Here is a 20,156-nt window from a genome sequence, read left to right on the forward strand (position 1 = left end):
GCCAAGCCCTCAAACTTTTTTTTGACGTCAGCTGCACTGAATGTGCACCATTAACCCATTCATATCCATTGTCCATTTCTCTCAGTATCTTAATATACTTTATGTAGCTATTTTTTGAAAGTATAGCTAATAAATTGTAAACAAGACATGGTGTCTACACTTGATTTTACTTTGATGTAATCATAATTTGTACTAATTGTGAAAGACACTTTCATCAATTAAGGCTTTGAATTGAATATTTTTTGAGAGTTAACTGACATCAAGACACTGTTACTGAGTGCAAAATTGTGCATTTCAGCTTCTGGCTAAACCTTTAGGTGCTATATGAAACATTTAACCATCTCAGTTTGCAGAACAATTCATGCATAATATCAGCTGGAAAAAGAATAGTGCTTTTGCTGCTCTATTTACTCAGCTATCCTGAGTCTGAGGTCCAAAGGTTCCAGAAGTCCATGGAAGTCCATTGGAGTGGATAACATTCTGTTTACTCTTTTACATGGTATCAGAGTTTATTTATACAGTCATCAAGTGGTCATGGTATGAGGAACAGCAAATCTGGATAGCACTGCCTCCTTGCACATGAATTATGTTGATGTAGTCCAATACGTCCATTCATATATCCATTTACACATATTTAATGTTTATTTTTTGGTTTATTTATTTACTTGTTTTAGACATAAATTTCTGTTTCTAAGTAATGCGAAAACTGTAGATTCTAGTGACATTGCACTAACTGCAGTTTAATGTGTTTTAGCTTTGATTATTAGGTACAGGAAAGTATAGGTAAGTATGTGTGAACGTATTTGTGCCTAAGAAATAAGATTTATTATGTTTTTGCTTTTTTTGCAGACTTGATTTGACGGCTGATATATGACAGACTGACTAAATAGAAAAAGCAGTTTGGAAATGATGATTTAATCAAAAAAGCTATCCAAACCAACCTGAACATATGTGTAAAAGAAATTGCCAATCAATCAAGCGTTTGTGACGTCTTGCAATTCGACATCCCTGTGGAGGAAATTCTGCCCACTCTTCTAACTGATTGGCCAATTTGGTAAATCAGCTGACAGTGAGGCAACCCATATAATTTATTATACAAATACAAGACCTGCAGAAGCACAGAAACATTTTGATGCTACTGCTCAATTGGCTCCAAAAACTAAATTTTTCACAGAGCAAGAGTGGACTTATGAATCGGAGTGGAGCTGCATGAAATTCCTTGATAGGAGACATAGAAAAAAATGAAAGCTCCACCTGGCAGGCTAAACTGAGGTATTTTCACTAGAAACACAGATGTTGTTTGGCTGGACAAATCAGTATCAAGTATACTATAGCGTTGTAGTCCCATGATATATTTTGACTTGTTTTAAATTGCTAAAGTCAACTAGAACAGGTGGTGTTTTTTCTGAATAGCTGATTGTCTTCCATTACTCTGATGATTTATTTAATGTCCAGTAAGCTCACTTTGATTTGATGTCTTTCTTCTAAGGGAACTATTACTGATGTCACAGAACCTCTTTACGTAAAATCTGGACTAATCATCTGAAGACAGTGATGCCTGGAGTGGCCATACATTGTGCTGGGTCCCTGTGTGGCCTCCTGGATGAATCGTAAACTACTCTTGGAATAATTCTAGTTTTCTGCCCTCTCCTTGGAAAATTCACCACTGTTCCATATTTTCTCAATTCAGATATAATGTGCCTCAGGTTTTTTTTTTTTGAGTCCCAACGACTTAGAAATCACTTTTTAATACAGCCTAGATTAATCAAATTTAGATACATTATTTCTTAACTATTGTTGAATTTCTTTAAACCAGGCCATGTTTTTTTGCTTTTTGTTATCTTTTAGCCTACGTCATGTTGTCTGGTTCTATTTAAGGGATGCCTTGATTATACAAGGCAGACAGTTGTCAGGCCTGTGTACAAAAACAGAGAATCTGGAAGGAGGCAAACATCGATGTATGCCTCCAGGCATATGTTTCTATATGTACTGCACAAATTTTAAGGTTTAGTTTGTTGTCCTTTTGTATTCATTTTAACATTTCTTTGAATTTATTTGTGTGAAATTGGGTCTTGCTCGCTGAAATTTTTTCAGTTTCTACTAAAGAGAGCGTTGCATAAATATCATCGCATGTTGGACCCTTAGATGATTTAGTATATGACAGACATACTAAAGCTTCTATCACAAACAAAAAGGTATAAATGCAAATTTACCACTAACCAGAAATGATGGCTTAGTATTATCATCTACCTATTCGGCTTTTTTGAGATTTTTTATTCTCAAAAATATTAATAATTAAACTCCTTTTCAACATCAGAAAAATCTCTTAGAAAGATCTGCCAAGCGGTAACAATCAAATCTTTTACCTAACAAAAGAACAATAACTGAAACTGCCGTTTTTCTCAGAAAATTGCCTTGTGCCCTGGCTGCCGTAGCGAGCTGTTCATGATTGTTGCTCTCCTGACAAACACCTCTAATTGGCTAATTTTGTTTTACTCAGCCATGCACAAAGGTTTTCTTTTCAGGGCTCCCTGAGTGGAGATGAGGAGTCCTAGTAGTGAGTGGCAGAGCCTGCTGGCAAGTCTGTAAATTTGACTGGCCTCTCCCTTCTTTAAAGAAAAAATATTTTCTTAAATCATTCATAATGCATGTTTTTCTTCAGCAGCAGAGGGGACTGAAAAGCACAATGTGAGTCTGATTTGAATGTCTGTTTCTTAATTACTGAAATTCCTCATGCCTTTTCAAACTTCAACAAATGAACGAAGGTCAATCATTCCTTTAAAGGAGGTATAAAATATTATAACTGCATACTGAACTCAAAAGTAACCTTATTGTACAATTCTCCTTTACACCACAGTCACCTTTCAAACATAAAACAATTGCTGTGGCAAATGTAACAACACCATGACATTTACTACTGAATGACACTTTTATAAAGCGATTGTATTGAAACACAGCTATCATATTCCAAGTAGGATCTATAAAAGTCAGCAACAGGCAGTAAACCATGAACTCTTATCTTTGAAAACCCACCAAGAAAAGTCTTCATTGTTTCTTTCGTGGTGGTTACTGGGCCCTTGGGTGTGTATAATGCTAGTCTGCACATAGCCTGGTTTTTAGCCTCTATAAATTAGGTTCCTGTACACATGTAAGAGCTCTGCCGTTTTAATTCAACACTGCCATCCACTGGTGGATTGTTGGACAGTGCTCTATTTGTGTGTAATTTGGAATTATATCTAAGAAATATTTCCAAAACACAGTTGCTCTGTGGCCTTTCAACTGTTAAGGTGCTGCTGTTTGGCGCAGCTCTGAACCCTTGTGCAGCCTCATGCGTTGACAGCCAAGGAACCTCAACACCCCTGCAGTGGCTATTAATAACAGTTGGAGCTCACAGTCAATTGCTGCTTTCTAGGAGGAGAGAGAATAAAATGGCTTTGTCTTGACATCTGTAAGATACTGGAAGTTAGCCACAGTTTGGTAATCAAGTATAAGATCAGAGCAGATGATGACCCAGTTCAGCTTTGTGGGGCAGTAAGGGACTCAGATTTTATGTATTTCATTACCAAAAAGCAAAAAATATACATATGATGAGGATATTTTTAATTAGATTTCATTTGTAAAAAATTGTGAACTTGTATCCTAACAGGCAATATCCACTTTGATATGTCTATGTCCTTTGTTCCTGTAAGCAAATACAACAATAACATAGCATATTCTTATAATAACATTAGCATATCTTATTAGGATTCCATATGATGACCCAATGCAACGTTGTGCATTTGTGTAGCTGTAAAGTAAAAAATGTAGAACTATTCAATAGATATGAATACCTTTGGAAGACACTGTGATCAATACAGTATGTTTGCTGTGTCATGTTAATATTTCATTGATGACGACAGTTATTTATCTATATTTTCTACTTAGCACTCCTTATGGTCTGCCATTATATTGTACTGAACCAATTATGTTGAATTTCATAACTTGTAAATGTGAGTCAACAAATTAATTTGCTATAGAAGGCAAATACAAACATTAAATTTTATTTGTGTCAGTATGCCATGTGTTCCTATTGCAAGCAACCACTTTCATAGGAAAACAAAACTTGAGGTTTATGTATGTTGTCCTCCACTAGGACTTTACAGTTTCACTCTGACCCACTTAAGAAGCCTGACCCAAAAACATAATTTGAAGAAAACTACTGTGCTTGAGCTTGACATGCTTAGACTTTTCCAAAACTGGTAGGAGAGCATTTTATTTGTATTTTTTTTTTTATTCACTTGAGTCTATATGCACCTGTTGTGCCCACAGTAAAAAAGCTAAGATAGAAATTGTCAAGCCAACATAAAGTTTGTTCTGGTATTTTTTTGTGTTGAAAGAATCTTAAGCCTCAAATAAACCTCTCTAGCCCATGAAAGGAAAAGCTTTATTAATTTCTCAATGTTTTAGCAAGAGGACTTGACAGCTCATCAATCAGAGCCTCTCACTGTTTTTATTATAGGAACACAAAACAAGCTTTCCCTGTTCTACTGAATGGCCACTTAACACATTGTATAGAAATGCGATAAATGTTAGATAATTGCAAACCATTTTAAATATTTATGTTCAGATCAACAAATATGACATGATAATGTGGATTTGATAAACCCTTAAGAGCCTTGTTGTTGACCCTGTTGGCAGAGATGACCTGCAGTGTGGAACCCATTAATGGAGTAATTTCAGTCTGACATTTAAGGCTTTTGTTTGCTGTAAAATAGATTCCCACTGAGCACTTTAGTAGACGACGTGTGTTTCAAACCATTGAAATCAGCCAAGCCATTTGCCTGGTTTTATAAAACAGAAAATTTTATAGAAATTATTGACAAGGATTTCAGTCTTGCTCAGAAGATGTACGTTCATATGAAGTTGAGGGCAGACATGACAAACTATATATATATATCATATAAAATCAAGTTTTTCATACTGTCTTGACACAATAGGTATGGTGACATAATGAATCCATTACCATGTATATATCAAGTTCCATAGTTCTGCTTCCAGTGTACATGCCGGCTCAATTTAACTTTCTGAAAGCTGTTGTTTTTTTTTCTATTAAGTTATTACTCTAATGTCAAGACTTTCAGAACCGAGCACACAGCTGTTGCACACCGTCTGACTGAACTGGGTTACTGTGCTGATTTAATTTCCAAAGGGAACAACCTTGTTGGTTGGAAACATGGTTTGCTAATTAACAAAAATGTCTCCTGGCATTTTTTAAAAATGACAGAGCTCCCAGAGGGTTGATAAAACTTCAGTTATGATTGAGAACCGGAATGTAAACAGAAGAAATAAGCAGTAAAATTCCAACATTTTAAATTATTCAATAAAAACAAAAGTAGAGGGATAAACAAAGCTGCTAAAACAAATGCTCAAACAATTACATTCCCCATGTAATAATGCATTACACTTATTTACTGAATACAAAAATTTCAATGTTTTTTTTTTGCATTTTTCTTTATTGTTAAAACCCAACATTTTTAACTGCTGGACAATCTTAAATCAAAAATAAACATCTTTTTTAAGCGACACAAGAATCACAAGTTTTCAACAGACCTTTTAATGTGTGTTGAGCCATTTAAATCAACAATAGCACATTTACAGACTGAGTCCTTTACATTTTAAGAACACTATGATAGACCTGGAATTCTCCAAACAAACACAAAACCTTTCACGCCAGTTTTCCAATGTTTGTGACACTACTTAAATCAACAATTACAAGGGTTTTCCTTAAATGTCTACAATTCCTGCATGAGGTGATAGTTTAGCAAGTTGTGAATTGCATTTCAAATTGAGGTAATGCTTTAGAGGGCTCATAATTAGAACATGACAGCCATGTGAAAAAAATAATCCTGCACACTCTTAGTTTAGGATTAGTTTCTAAGTCTTTTTTTAGACATAACCTTCAGGTGACACATTTAATCAATAAACAGCCACAGGCTAGTTCAATTTGATTGGATTATCTTTCAACTACACATTAGAAAATACAGTACAGTCTCCTTGAATATTTCAGTAGGTACTTGTGACTGTAATTAGTGTCTCACATCCCAACAATGTGATAAGTAAGTTCTGCAGCTTTAGTAGTGAGATTATATGAGCATCAAACACGACATTTTGATTACAGTGCCCCCATGAGGCTCAACGACATACTCAGGGCCCTGTCACAGTACACATCAGCTATAGATGGCATCTTTCTACCCGCTTCCAAAACAAATGCATTTAGTACAGTCCATGCTGTTTCCTTGCAACCCCACTCACTGGCAGCAGTTACAGCATTTCTTTTTTTCCCTTTATTATTAATTCGGGCTTATTTTGAGCCTTAATATGGCAGACACTCATACTGTCACTTCTGTCTTACTGTTGGTGACAAAGTAAGGTTGTGGAGGCATGTAGCGGGAGCTATGTAACTCTTTCTCTGTGATGCTGGGCTTCATTTGGCCATAGCTCTGTCGGAGCCCCAGCATGTCTTTGCTTTGCCAGGATCTCAGCCCCCCTGGGCTGACTGCTATGTTGGAGATGTGGGACAGTGACTGGGAGCTGTGGCTCCTGTGGCTTTTGTACTTGTGTTCGCTGTGCTTCATAGAACGCTGTCTGGGTGGGCTGTAAGGATTTGGAGGCTCTGGCTCCATATCCACACTTTCCATTGGAAGGCTACCCTTGGCTGTCATCTCAATCGCTTGCCTGCGGCTGCTTTGGTAGTTGTCATTTGCTTTCTCTGCTAAAAATGGGGAAATAATAAGATAAGATTATTATTCAGCTGTCATTCTTCAATAACTGAACCATGTATCGCATCTTACAGTGCCTTGCAAAAGCCCAGATGCTCCCTGAAATTCACATTTTGCCATATAACAGTCATAAGTCTTCAATGTATTTCATATCCTAATTTTATATCCTAATAAAAAGATCAAACATGCTTTATCCATTCAGCCCCTTTTACTTCTTTACCTCTAAAAAAAACCCACTACAACCATCTGCCTTTAGAGTTGGGTTACAGAACAATATCCCAAGCTTTGATCATCTCACTCAGCTCTGTTCAATTAATCTCAACATGAAAAACTTATTGTATAATTCATGCCCTTATTGAAAGATGAACAAGTGCCCAGAGCTATACTAGAAAGAAATCAACACTCACAAATGCTGTCCATCCAGTCTGACTGAGCTTAAGCTATTTTGCAAAGAATAGGTTAAAAAAAGTTTCTAGATTAGCAAAGCTGAGATATATCCACAAAAGCCTTGCAGATATTTCTTCTGTGAAAGAGGGCCATTGATTAATGATGGCTAAACACATGCACAGACGCACTTTTCAAATTTTTATTTGTACAAAATATTGCAAACAATGTATCATGTTTCTGTCACTTCACAATTATGTGCTACTATGAATTGGTTTACCTAATGAAGTTCCACCACCTTAACTGTCACCAGTGTCCTCATGGACCCATTAACTTACATGTAAGGATGTATGAAGTTTGTGCATGCAACATGACAAAAAGTGCAAAACTTCAAATACACAATACTTTTGAACTTCACTGTAGGAGTAAATCTTCAGTAATTACATAAGTACATATTTCTTTAATGCGTAGATTATTAAAATGTTAGCACTGTTGGAAATCCTGACATAATTTCCAAACATTTACATGCTCTGCATAATGATACATTGTCTCTGAATCAAGCTTTTTTAACATTTTCCTTTCTAATCAGTTTCTATGATGGTACTATGATGAATGGGCAACAAATACGGATGAGGCGCTAGTGTGAACATTTCAACGCTTCCATTGGGTTTAGAGTAAGACTTACGAAGACTGAACTCAATGTACTAGGTTTGTAGCATTGTTTAAATTCAGGTATAATAGTGGCCAAAATGCTTTCTCTATAGGTACAGTAGCTACTTTGTTTCGGTTTACGATGGTTACTGTGCTGTTCTATTTGCTTACATGGCAGTTAAAACAAGTACCATCTCTATTTTTGTGGATTGAGAATGTAATACAACTTCCCCCATATCTAACATTTAGAGAAAGATATTTTTAAATATTTTGCAATTGAACAGTTTCCAAGTATCTTAAAATCCTTGACCTAATTAGTACTTTATTCTATTAACTTATTCTATTATTAATACATTTCTGTATCTTCATGTTTAAAGCTCTAAATCTACAGTATCCAAATGTAAAGAAAAAAAGATCTAGTGGCTTACTGAGTCATGGAGATGTAGATGTTATTTTGTTTGGATGATTCTTGATGGCAGACTTCAAATTAGCACAAACCTGCTACTATAAATAAGCTCTCTGTTTCTTTCTATCCTGACATTGATGGACTGTGGATTAATTTACAAAGACTGCTGCAAAGCAAAGACTCAACTCCAAGGCTTTAAATAAACTGCATTTGTACTTTGGAGAAATGTTGTCCTTGTGCACAAATACACGGCAAAATAAATCACATTAAATGTTCTTGCAGTTCACTTGTCTAACACATCATCCAAGGCAGATGACTTTATTAATCTATGTATCAACATTTTCTTAGAAAGCATGTAACATCTCCCTAATTATATCAACAGATAAATCACAGCTGTTATTTTTTTGTTTCACATAATAAACTACTACTTACCCACAGCCTTCAGAGTGTTGTACTTGTTGAGATCCTTGAGTGGGGTCTGTTGTTCATATGGGCTGGTAATCTGTCCCACTGCTGGATATGGCTGACCTACCAAAGTTGGAGACTGGGCCACATTGTTCATCTGATTGCTGTCTAAAAGAAGAGAAGCACAATTCTTAACAAAACATCCTCCAGCATGTCCGGCAGGTGCAGGAGTAAAATTGATTCTATTCCATTGGTTACATTATGAGTGCTTCAGTAATTTTGTACTCATATTTCAAAATGATTTACATTTTTCTTATTTGACAGTGTCACATTTTCCTGAAGAAGGCTTCTTTGGAGACCCAGCTGGAAAATCTTGACTGGTCTTTGTCGTACTGAACTAATCCTATAGTAGACATCTGGTAAATTAAGGGGTATACAGCAAATAGACTGGTACCCTGCCTCCCTGGCATGGCAGAAGGAACAGATGTTCAGAGTGTCCTCTCTTCTCAGTTTAATGAAGAATAGTTTAACATTTTAAATTACACATGGCTCCTTAGGGACTCCACAACAGACCTGCTGGTATCAGGTAAGAAAATGTGATATGAAACAAAATTTTTAGCATCGTATTAATGATAAGACGTGTGATTAGTAATAATTTTTTTCTACTCAGGACTTGCTGCAGAGATGGATTCTGGGTAGAGGTTAGCTTATGCAGACATAATAAAAAATACATTTCAATATCAAAAAATAGTTTTGTTCAGCAGTTACTGGTAACTAAACAACTCAATTGTGTGCCATTGTAGATTCTTCATGACAAGCAAAATTGTTCTGCTGCACTAACAACAAGCCTAATGAAGCTGTATATTGTTGAAATTGGAATACAGACTATGAACGAATAACATGCACACACCTGTCACTTCATTAGTTACATCTGTTCAGTTGCTTGCAAACAAAAATTGGAAATTAGCCACTCGCATGGCAGCATTTCCATGCAGTTAGACATCTCAGCATGGTGAAGGCCACTTGTTGAAGTACACCAGAATGGGGAATAAAAAAAATTTAAATGACATGGAATATGTTATGGTTTTCTTGTGTCAGATAGGCTGGTGTGAATATTTCAGAAACAGCTGATCTTCAGGGATTTTTAATCACAACTATGACGAATCGGTTAGAAGAGAATTGGCAGACTTGTTTAAGATACAAATGCAACAGCAGTCCAAATAACCACTTACTACTACCAAGACTGTTCAAAATAATTTCCCAACATGCTGAAACTTGAATTAGATGGGTTAAAGCAGAAAAAGACCACACTCAGGTGTTACTGTTGGCAGATAACAGGAAAGTGAGCCTGCACAAGCTCACAATAATGGAAAATAATAGACCAACTGACTGTTGTCACATAAATCTTGATTTTTAGCAACAACATTTAGATGGTAGAGTCAGAATCTGGCATAAATAACATGAAAGTATGGATCAAGGCCTGCCAGTGGCTGCAGCTGGTGATGCAACGCTGTAGGGGATATTTTCTGACACATTTTGTGTTAGCGATATTGCTGACCATCTCCACAGTTTTCTCGACAAGTTAGTGTGATCAGTGTACCCATCTGCCACAAAGCAGAAATCATCTCACACTTGTTTGAGATTTTTTATTTTGTTCACTTTTGCTGCTTTAAAAGTGCTTTTAAATAAAAGTTGGCTTGGCTTGTTTTCCTAAGCTCAGGAATGAGTTCACTGTGTTCCAATGGCCTACACAGCCACCAGTTCTCAAACCAACAGATAACCTTTGGAGTGTAGTTTAAAAGAAGATTGGCACCACAGATATACATCATGCAAGACTGTGGCAACTGTTTGATGTAGTCGTGACAATGTGGACCAAAAGCTCTGACACATATTTCCTTGTTGAGTCCATAAAGAATTAAGCTATAGTTCCAAAGACAAAAAATGTATTCTTGTCTTTGTTTTGAACCAATGATCAATGTGGTAATAGATAAAAAAACAACAACAAACAGTTCACATCTCTTCCTAAATACAAAATTGGGTCTGTTTCACTAATGGTATTGTGTGTTACAGCTTAGGAGTCGTGTGGGATCAGAAAGGGTACCAATCAGTTAGTTAACAGCAAGCAGCAAGTTCTCACTATTATTGTTGATATCTTTGCAAAGTTATAAAGAAGCTGAGTCCAAAAATCTTTGGTCTAGAAAGTGCTCTGATTAAAAACAGATTACTAATAAAGAAAATAGGTTAATTAGGCTCTTATTCCCTTTTGGTCAGCAAGAAACTTTAATAATGTGCTAATTAATTTGGAAAGTCTCAAATTATCAATGCAGTCTTACAAAATAATGTAAGGGACATTTTTAACAATCTTCTCACCACACCTTGACAAATAGTGTCTCCTATGCTGTTGTATCGCAGCAGTTTCTCTCTGTCAGTCCTATTTTATTTATTTACTACTCTATCATCTGTCCTGCACATAACTAATTTTAGCTTCTAATGTTCACAATATTTTTTTCTTTCCATCATTAACCAAAGCTCATAATAAAATATGTAGGACAAGCCACTCTCAGCTTCGCTACCTTTTTCAAAACACAACCTCTGTGTTACGTTTGTTGAGGCTTTTCTCTATTCTGAATGCATCACAAACTTAAGTGAACTCAGCTTTGGTGCAAAAAAAGCAACTCTTGGCTGTAAACAATTCTTGGTCTGAAGTTTCATGATCAACAATGCCGTATAATCTAATCAATACAATCTCACCCACACTAAAGATTTTATCACAAGTCCTGTGACCTTTTTATTTAAAAACAGACATCTATCCTATCTGTGTTAAATTTTCAGGTTATTTTTTGAGTTTACTGACCTGTTTCCATTTCATTAGTAAGTGGGCCATGAACACAGGCTCTCATTTGGTCTGTTCTCTTTAAAATGACAGTTTTAATCCTCTTTAGGACACAAAGTAATACATGATTTCTAAATTATTTAACCAGTATTTTTATTCTATTCCACATCTTGGATGCATGATTTTAAAATAAGAAAAAATAGTGGTGCGTGTTCCTCCAGTTTCCTTCTGTGCGAGTTATTTATTTTATTTTTTTCAACTATTTTCAGGTCATCTCCACAAAAATTCATTGTGAGCTATGCCACTCGAACACTTATCCTCCCGTTACAATCAAAACTACTGTATACGCTTATAAGCAAAATTATCTAAACAACTACCATCTGTTATCAAATGCCTTAGAAAAGTTGTTCATAATATTTTTGTGACTTGATCTTTTTATAGCCTGACTTGTTTCTGAGAACATCTTGTATGAAATTGTTTATGTCTAATATTTATCTGACAGTGTTGGCAGCTTTGTGTCAGCTGTTTGGGGGAAAAGAAGGCCACTTTTGGAGACTTGTGAGATTGAAGATTCCATGAGCGATGGAGAAAATAAACAGGTTTACACTTAAGACACTAACACCTCCCCTGAATCTCATAAAATATTTAAGGGGGTATTTTGGGAGTTGAATACTGTGCAATAAATAGAACAAGGAGAAAGGACTTCTAATTTACAGGCGACTTCTTTCAAGTTTGTAATTAAGATGATGTTTTTTTCTTTCTTGTAGTCAATATCATCTGACTTTAGAACTTTGCGTCTTGAGGAATTGGTCTATGACTCAGCAGCATACAGAGCAATGTGTTAGGCATTTTGTTTATGCCCAGTGCTATTTGGTCAAGCTCTGTGTCAGAATTCTTATGCTGGCCGTCCAAGTGACTTAAGTGCTTCAAACACATTACCCTGTACTACTCAGTCTTGTTCACATTTTGTTATAAAGGAAAACTTTTGACAAGCCAGAGATATGAAACATTCTAAAACAAATTCAGGTTAAAAAACAATTTACAGGGTTTGTGCATCTCCCAGAATATTGTTTAATCCATCATCTAAAATTACTTAATTGGGTCTGGATGAAAACCTTAAACTGGGTTGAGATTGACCTTTCCACAGGACAATGACCCTAAATATACAGACGGATCTGCAATAGATCTGGTTTAGATCAAAGCACAGTCATGTAGTAGAAGGTCCCAGTCAAAGTCAAGGCATAAATCCAACATAATAATTGATGCACCACCCCAAATTGTTGCTTTTGTATCATATCACTATGTCAGACTCATTCTGTGATGCCGGCTCACCTTTATTCCTCATGACTATAATTTTCCAGATGGAACCGATCAGGAGTTTTTTTTTCATTGGTCGCATTTAGGACTTAAGGTGCAATTTGATATATAAACAAAAAAAAACAGCATAAATGAAAAGTTCAAAAATGGTCATCAAAAATTTTTAAAATGAGTCCAGGAATGGTTCGCCGTCATGTATCCATGGAACCCAGATTCAGGGATAGTTCTTGTTCACCACGTCATTATTCTGGCATATATTGTGTTCAGAAACAATTATACACCTTTAGCGGGACACAGATGTTGTAGTTCATTTGGCACATATTTGGCCAATGCTCATATGGGCACATACCTAGATCAGATTTATATATTAGTTATGTGCTAGAAAGAGATAGGTACACATTTCTGCACCATTTTTTCAGGTGAGTGCATGTACAAATCACATGCAGACTCAATGTTTACATTGCTAGAAGACTGTTTCTTTGTATTTCAGTGGTTGCACCTATTTAATAAGTTATCATTGTAGTGAAGACGGAGCTTAAATTCTTTTAAATGACAAGGTATCAGAAAATTAGAAGAAAAAAATAAATTTTTAACCACTGTTTAAATTGTCCACGCTGAACTTTACCTTACAACTATCTTTCCTTTAGATTACATATCACATACAGACATTTTTCAGTATCTTTTTCTCAGTTGTCATCAAAGGTTATGCAGCAGTAATATGCCTCTATATAGAAGTGAGAAAATGGCCTGTCATACATCGATGTACAGATGGCAGTGAGTGAAGACTTTGTTCTCTCTGGCTGACTCCTGGAGCAAAAAGAGACTCACCTCCCAGCTGTTCTGTGTAGATGGGTATCTGATCAGATGTAAACATGGCAGCACTGAAATGACTCATAAAACCTGCATTACTCAAGTCTAAAGACAGTTGTCCATTCTGTAAGAATGATGAACAAAGATTGTGCCTCTAAGTCCCTGCTATAAAGTATCTCCAGAAAAAATTACTACTCGTCTATATTTTTAGAAAGCACACCAGTACAGTATTGAGTACAGTATTGATCAGTGTGGAAACAAATATCATCTTACCTTCTAACCTCCCAAGAATTGCTGTCGAAAGAACAAATGTACCACTGAAACGCATTCAAACTAACTTCAACTGGCTCTCTAAGACAAGGTCATGAAATCCTTAATTTATTTAGTGTTATAAATTCTTAAATAAACATAAATAATGCCTGTTAGCAGTTAAATAATTGTCACGTCACATTTATAACAAATCATTTTTGTTTTATTTGCATTTACAAATATTTGTGTAAATAGGGTTTGCTTTTACTGAAGTAAAATTTTTTGGCTTTAGTTTTTTTGTTGTTGTTGATGATGATGATGTTTGTTTACAAATAGAAAAATTGACATGTTATTTCTACGGTTTTATCTATCCATTATTTATGCCAGCTGATGCCTATCTACTGCTGTCATTCAGCGAGAGGCATGGCATCCATTGTCCATCCAGACAAACAACCATGCACACACACACTCACATGCAGACTCCTGAAATAATTAAACTTATTATTATTAATAAAATGTTACTATTATTTATAAAATAGCAGCTAGAATTTCTTTAAATTTCCGCTGAACCCAAGACATAATAATTAAACCAGAGATAATTTTGTTTTGATTGTTTTTGTTCATATGGGCTAGTATTGTTTTAATTTTTGGCAAAAAAGAAGTGCTGCTTGATTGTGTATTTAAAAACAAAAAAACAAAACACTTTTCAATGATATTGTTGAAAAAATGGGATTTGTACCATGTGGGACTCTTCAGCAGATTGGCAGCGCAGATTGGAGAGAAAAACAAGAACTCTGCATGTGCACATCACTGTAGGTGTGTGTAGGCGTTGATGCTGATGAATGAAAGAACAAGGCTGCACTAAAATGCATGAGGCCGTGGCCTACAGTATTGGCTAAGAAAGAGTTCTAGGCTGTCACTGGTAATTAGTGTCTGTGCTTGCCTGGTAATTTCTGATGGCATGACTAATGCGTTCACCAGCCTTCAGGATTTTTGATTGGGTGTTTTTGTTTTTCCATCACTTTGGATTTGATGAAAATTTCAGGCGATGCAATCAGATACGCAGTGTGGTGATTATCTAATATTTTTTAACAGTCAGAGATTTTATGACTGGTGAATGTTTTTTCTTGTCTTTTGTCAAACTTTTGAAATTATTTAGCATGGCAAGCATAATAAATAATGGAAGTTTATTTTTTTAATAACAGCATGGCAAGTAGATTAATTAATTTGCAAAACATGATTCTTTTTTTTTTTTTAAATCTAAGGCCCCGATCATCTAACATTTATCCGTAGTTGGTATTAGCTTAACATTTCACTCAACTTCTAAGTAAAATATTGGCTCTTTTCTAATCTCATTCACAAATACAACTAATTACATCCTCACTCTAGTTTTTACTATTTTGTGGAGTAAAATATTCAACCAGAATGTTACCATTTTTGTTTTTGATTCTGATTTAGAACTGTATTTGTCATTTGTACTTTCACACAATTCCAGCTGCACAGGAATGCTTGTGCAGAATTTGCCAGTCAATCAAGCATAAATTTAACGCAAAATAAAATAAGACATCTAGACTAAGGTATAAAGGACTTAACACTGTTATGGTTAAAATAAAGAAATGATGCACTTAAGAGTAGAAAGAATCATGTACTTGAAACTGTAAATATTCATTGAAAGTAAAAAATATTGTCTGTGTGTTCCATGTTATTTTCATTATATAGACATTAAGTTTCCCATCAGTCTGACAGGCAGAAAAGAGACTGTGGTAAAACCTGCTCTTATGTATGATTATGATGTCTGCACTGCTTTTCCCTAAATTGTATTGTATTGTATTGGCTGCCTAGTTGTGTTTGTTGAGGAAATCTGGCTTCAGATTTTCAATAAGTGCACAAAGTAAGTTGAGTTTTTTTTTCGACAAGACAATCAAAAGACTTGATCGACATGTTTTTGCATCCATTTTGAGATTAAAGTAAACTGCAAGTCATGGATTCTGTTTAATTCCCGGCCAGTTTTTCTGCTTGTGGTTTTCATACAAACATAATTTGTCTGAACTAATAAAAAAGACTGAGAAGTAATAATGGATCAAGAGCACCGAAAGCATGGTGCTCCCAAACAAATACACTTAGAGGAGCTCATTGCCTTTTCAGAATCTGTATGGCGGCAGGTTCACTACTTACGGAAATTGTCAAGTGCCAATCTTGTTTGTAGGTTCTCATAGTGTTGACTCAGACCAATGTCATCTGTATCTTCTGAAGCAGGATGGCGGATCACATGTGCAAGAGCTCTGAAGAGATAAAGAATGCTTTAAGAGAGGTTGTAATTATGTACATAAATGCAGAAAAAGTCTGTCTGCTGCCCACCACAGAAAATTAAACATTAAAAATAAAGACTATGAAACCTCTAATAGTGTTGACCTTCCTTTCAAACTTCTAGTATGTTTGTACAGAGTTCATGGTCGACTCAGTTACTGCAAAGTGCTGAAACCCGGTAGCTGCAAAAGAGCCCAAATCTTCAGCCTACCATCAATTTGGTTCAAAATTAGTATGAGGTATTTATTGATATTTCTCAAGTCATGTGGTTAATTTCAGATGCAACTTAGCAAACTTACAAGTTACGCTGTCGTATTCTTTTTACAAAAGAAGCATATTGTTCTTGAAAACCCTTCAAAGCCACCCATACTCAATCAGTCTATTTATTTTGTCTTGTGCATTAAAATTTAACATGCTATCAACTTAAACCTTTAGAGTCTCTTGGGCTCCTGCAGTTTCTCTGAGCAATGCACAGTCTGATCTTTAGGTGAATTTTCTAAGATGTCTACTCCTGGGATGACTGGCAATTGCACAAAATATTTTGTTTCATAAATAATATTTTTAATTGTAAATGCTGGACTTCAAATAGTTGGCAAATATCTTCTTAACCTTTCCAAGATGGCTGTACAGGAATGGTTGCTCCTTTAAGGTAATCTGTGTTGTCTTTCCCTCCTGACATTGTGGTAACACAAGCCTATGTTCCAGATCAGAAAGTTCCCATTGCTTTTATTGTACCGATCACACATGCTACTCATTACTTAAGTGCATATGATTAGCAGCATCTTTCCTGTTTATATTCCATGGAAACAAGTAGATGTTTACCATGACTCTATAGGATATTTGGTTTATATAATGCAACTTAGCTGTAGGTTTCTTTCAGTCGTCTCTGTTCCTAATAAAGCTTCATACCACATAAGTTTGTTGTTTGTGGTAAGTTAAGTTGTAAATATCAGCTATGTTTCACATAACTATGAAATAATCAGTGGTTGCAAATGTTATTTTATAAAAACCTTTTTCTCTTTCTGTCAGTACTGTCCATCAGATTACTAAAGAGCTTCTCTACCATACTTATACCTCTCTAAGTAAACATGATCCTCAAATATTCTGATTACCTCGAAGTAAAAATGAAACCAAGAAGAAGTTGGGTTCCTCTAACTCCACTCGTCATCACCAAATTGTGATTTTAAAGGACAAAAATGTGTTTCTCCACCTCACTGCGCTGTTGGGCATACTTTAGAAAGATGACCACTATAAACATGTTTGGAACTGTTGTCTCCCCCTCATGACAAAGAGCGTTATTACAAAAAGCACCTGATGGCTGGGGAATTACTCAGGATTCAGGTCAGTGTCTGCTGTTCAAATCTAGTCTTTAAGACCATGTAATAATCAGATTGGTCCTTCCATCATAAATAATTATTACATTTATTTACTCTCAAATGCCTAACAGGTTATAAAGAATTGAACCTGCTCTATCAAGGATCACATTTTGTTGCAATCTGCAACACTTCTGAAGTTGAATTTTGGGATGCAGTTTGTTTTAATAGATATGTAATATTCAGAGTCTGCAATGACGACATGGGGTACGTCTCCATCAGCTAAACAATAAGTAAATGTTTGTGTAATTCTAATAAGATATAAATTCACAGGTTTGCATGTGCCACAAACACAGCATTTTATTAAGAAATTGTAAGGATGCAAATATTTCATAATTGATCGCATTGTGTGTATGCAGTATTTGAGGAATCTGTTTAAATCTGCTTTAAGTTAGGCATTTTTTTAAATGTGTGGAGAGTACTGTAGACTGACCACTAAAAAAAGAGTAAATTTTTAATGTGTTATTTTTGTAAGAGCTTTAGTAAATCTACATTACTTTGCATGTAAGTATCAATGATCAATTTTTATGTAAGATTTGAAGATGGCTTCATGTTTATTTGTTTTCAACATCACACTGTTAACCACTCAAAAACATTTGTTCCTTATTACTTTAAAGTAGAATAATTTATTTAACATAGACTTTGTTTAGTAGGAATTACAGATAAAATCAGTTTTAAAATGGTTGAGTTTTGTGGCTCTTGAATCTTTGAATCCAACCTCAAACTTCTTATTGAATCTCCATCAAACTCTTGAATAATCTTTGCTTCACAATTCTCTCTGTATTGTGGTTAACTGTTCACTTCTTTCTTCCACTTAACTTCCCAATGCTAATCTGTTTGAATATGCAGCACTCTGAACTGTCAGCTTCTTCAGCAATGATCTTTGGCGGCTGGCTCCAAATCAGTCTTTCCAAAAAGGCCAAGTTTTGGTTTGGCTAAAACCAAAATATTTCAGCTTACAAAACAGTTGTTTGGCTTTTCGTCGTACTGACAATCTAATTTATTCACACACACCTCTAGATCTGAATTGCGTACCTTGACATATTGTCTCTGTTTGGACGGTGCGTCTTTTCCAAACCGAGCTTGGTGAAAATCCCTATAAGTGCCATAATGGCCACGACCCCGCAGATGACATAGACGATGAGGTTGGTTTTATCCTTGGCGGACTCCAGCGCCACGTCCACTTTTGGCGGGGGTCTGCCGGGTGTCATCCACGGCGGGGTGTCGTAATTCTTACAGGTGGTCTGGTCCAGCCGGGAATTTTTGAACGCACAACAGAACCTGAAGCCACAGGTTCCGCAGCAGTACAGGTAGCTGCCCGTCCTGCACACGAACGGCGGGTCCCACTGACCCATCACATCGTAATAGCCACGACACTTCTCCTCCGTGTGCGGGGTCTCCGTGGATGCGCTCTCCCCCTCCGCTGACTCGTTGAACCCGGTTACTATCATGAAGTCATCCGCGGTTTGATCCAGCTCGCCCTGCGCGTCACACACCAGAACTTTCACCAGAAAGTAGCCGAGCAGCAACTCAGTCCCTCGCATCGTTGCTCTCTTTTAAAGCCCTTCTTCAAGCCCTTAAAAGGTCTCATAAACCCGGTTGCATCTTCAGTAGCAGTTCTGCGTAAATTCTGACAGACTGATTCCAACCTCCATGCGTAAAAGCTCAGTGCCACCGTGTACGTTATATTCTCACGTTGAAGTAAAACGAAAAGATGCAAAGAGGCAGTTAAGACATCCGAAGGGCAGCGGACTGAAGCAAGTTGCAAAGGAGCATCTTTAAAGCTGTGCCCAAAGATATGCTGGAGGGAGTCAGATACCTCTGAGGCAGCCTCAGTCCACCGAGCGCGTTAAAAACAGACGGAGAGGAGGTGAGAAAGACAAAGCAGACACCGTGATAGAAATTGGGGGAGAGAGGAACAGTAGGACAGAGAGAAAGAGAGAGAGAGAGGGCTGTGCGATAGCTCTAATTACAACCCCTTACAGCCCGTTATTATTGTGCTGTGTGGTAAAAGTCCTCAGCACAGACGATCTGGAATTCAGACAAACCAAAAGCAAACTAATATATATATATATATATAAACTATATATATATATATATATATATATATATATATATATATATACAGACAACTATAGCTAATGAGAACCAAAAATGTGATTTGTCAGAAAATTACTATTTTCCAAAAAGAAATTTGGTCAACTTAAAACTATGTGTAGCTTATATACTGCACCATGTATGGACTCTATACTTGGTCAGGCCTCATTTTGCTCTAAGTACTGTATCAGCTTAAAATGGCTTGGAAGAAATTAACTGGTGATTGTAAGAAGTTTGTCTTCCTCAAGACCAAGCTCTATGAGGTGCTCTACAATGTTATTTTACACAACAATGCTGACTTTGGCCTTGATAAATTGCATTGAACCAGATAGTGATGGCATGACACTTCTGATTTTGCAGAAATGTTGCACGCCAGCACCTAACTTGTTGGCTTTGAGTTTCAATTTGTAATTTATATGTCTGCAAGATAGCAGGTTAAAAATTATGTGTGTTTTAGTGTGTTCATTTCATGCAGTTATAGATCACTGATTATCTACAGAAGGAAACAGATGATGGCAGACCTTTGACAAAGATCGATGTGCTGAAAATGTAGCAAATTATTTTTA

General features: G+C 36.1%; 1 protein-coding gene across 1 annotated transcript; it reads right to left on the reverse strand.

Moving 5' to 3' along the window:
- Positions 1-5,542: 5,542 nt before the first annotated feature.
- Positions 5,543-19,368, reverse strand: LOC102228266 (protein shisa-9B-like). Its single transcript, XM_005796794.2, has 4 exons — positions 18,529-19,368; positions 15,989-16,095; positions 8,632-8,772; positions 5,543-6,751 (listed from the first exon to the last, which is right to left on the reverse strand). Exons 1-4 carry the CDS (start codon positions 19,035-19,037, stop codon positions 6,369-6,371), a joined length of 1,140 nt encoding a protein of 379 aa, XP_005796851.1. The 5' UTR covers positions 19,038-19,368; the 3' UTR covers positions 5,543-6,368.
- Positions 19,369-20,156: the final 788 nt, after the last annotated feature.

Source organism: Xiphophorus maculatus, chromosome 16 (genome assembly GCF_002775205.1).
Source record: "Xiphophorus maculatus strain JP 163 A chromosome 16, X_maculatus-5.0-male, whole genome shotgun sequence".
NCBI classification, from domain to species: Eukaryota; Metazoa; Chordata; class Actinopteri; order Cyprinodontiformes; family Poeciliidae; genus Xiphophorus; species Xiphophorus maculatus.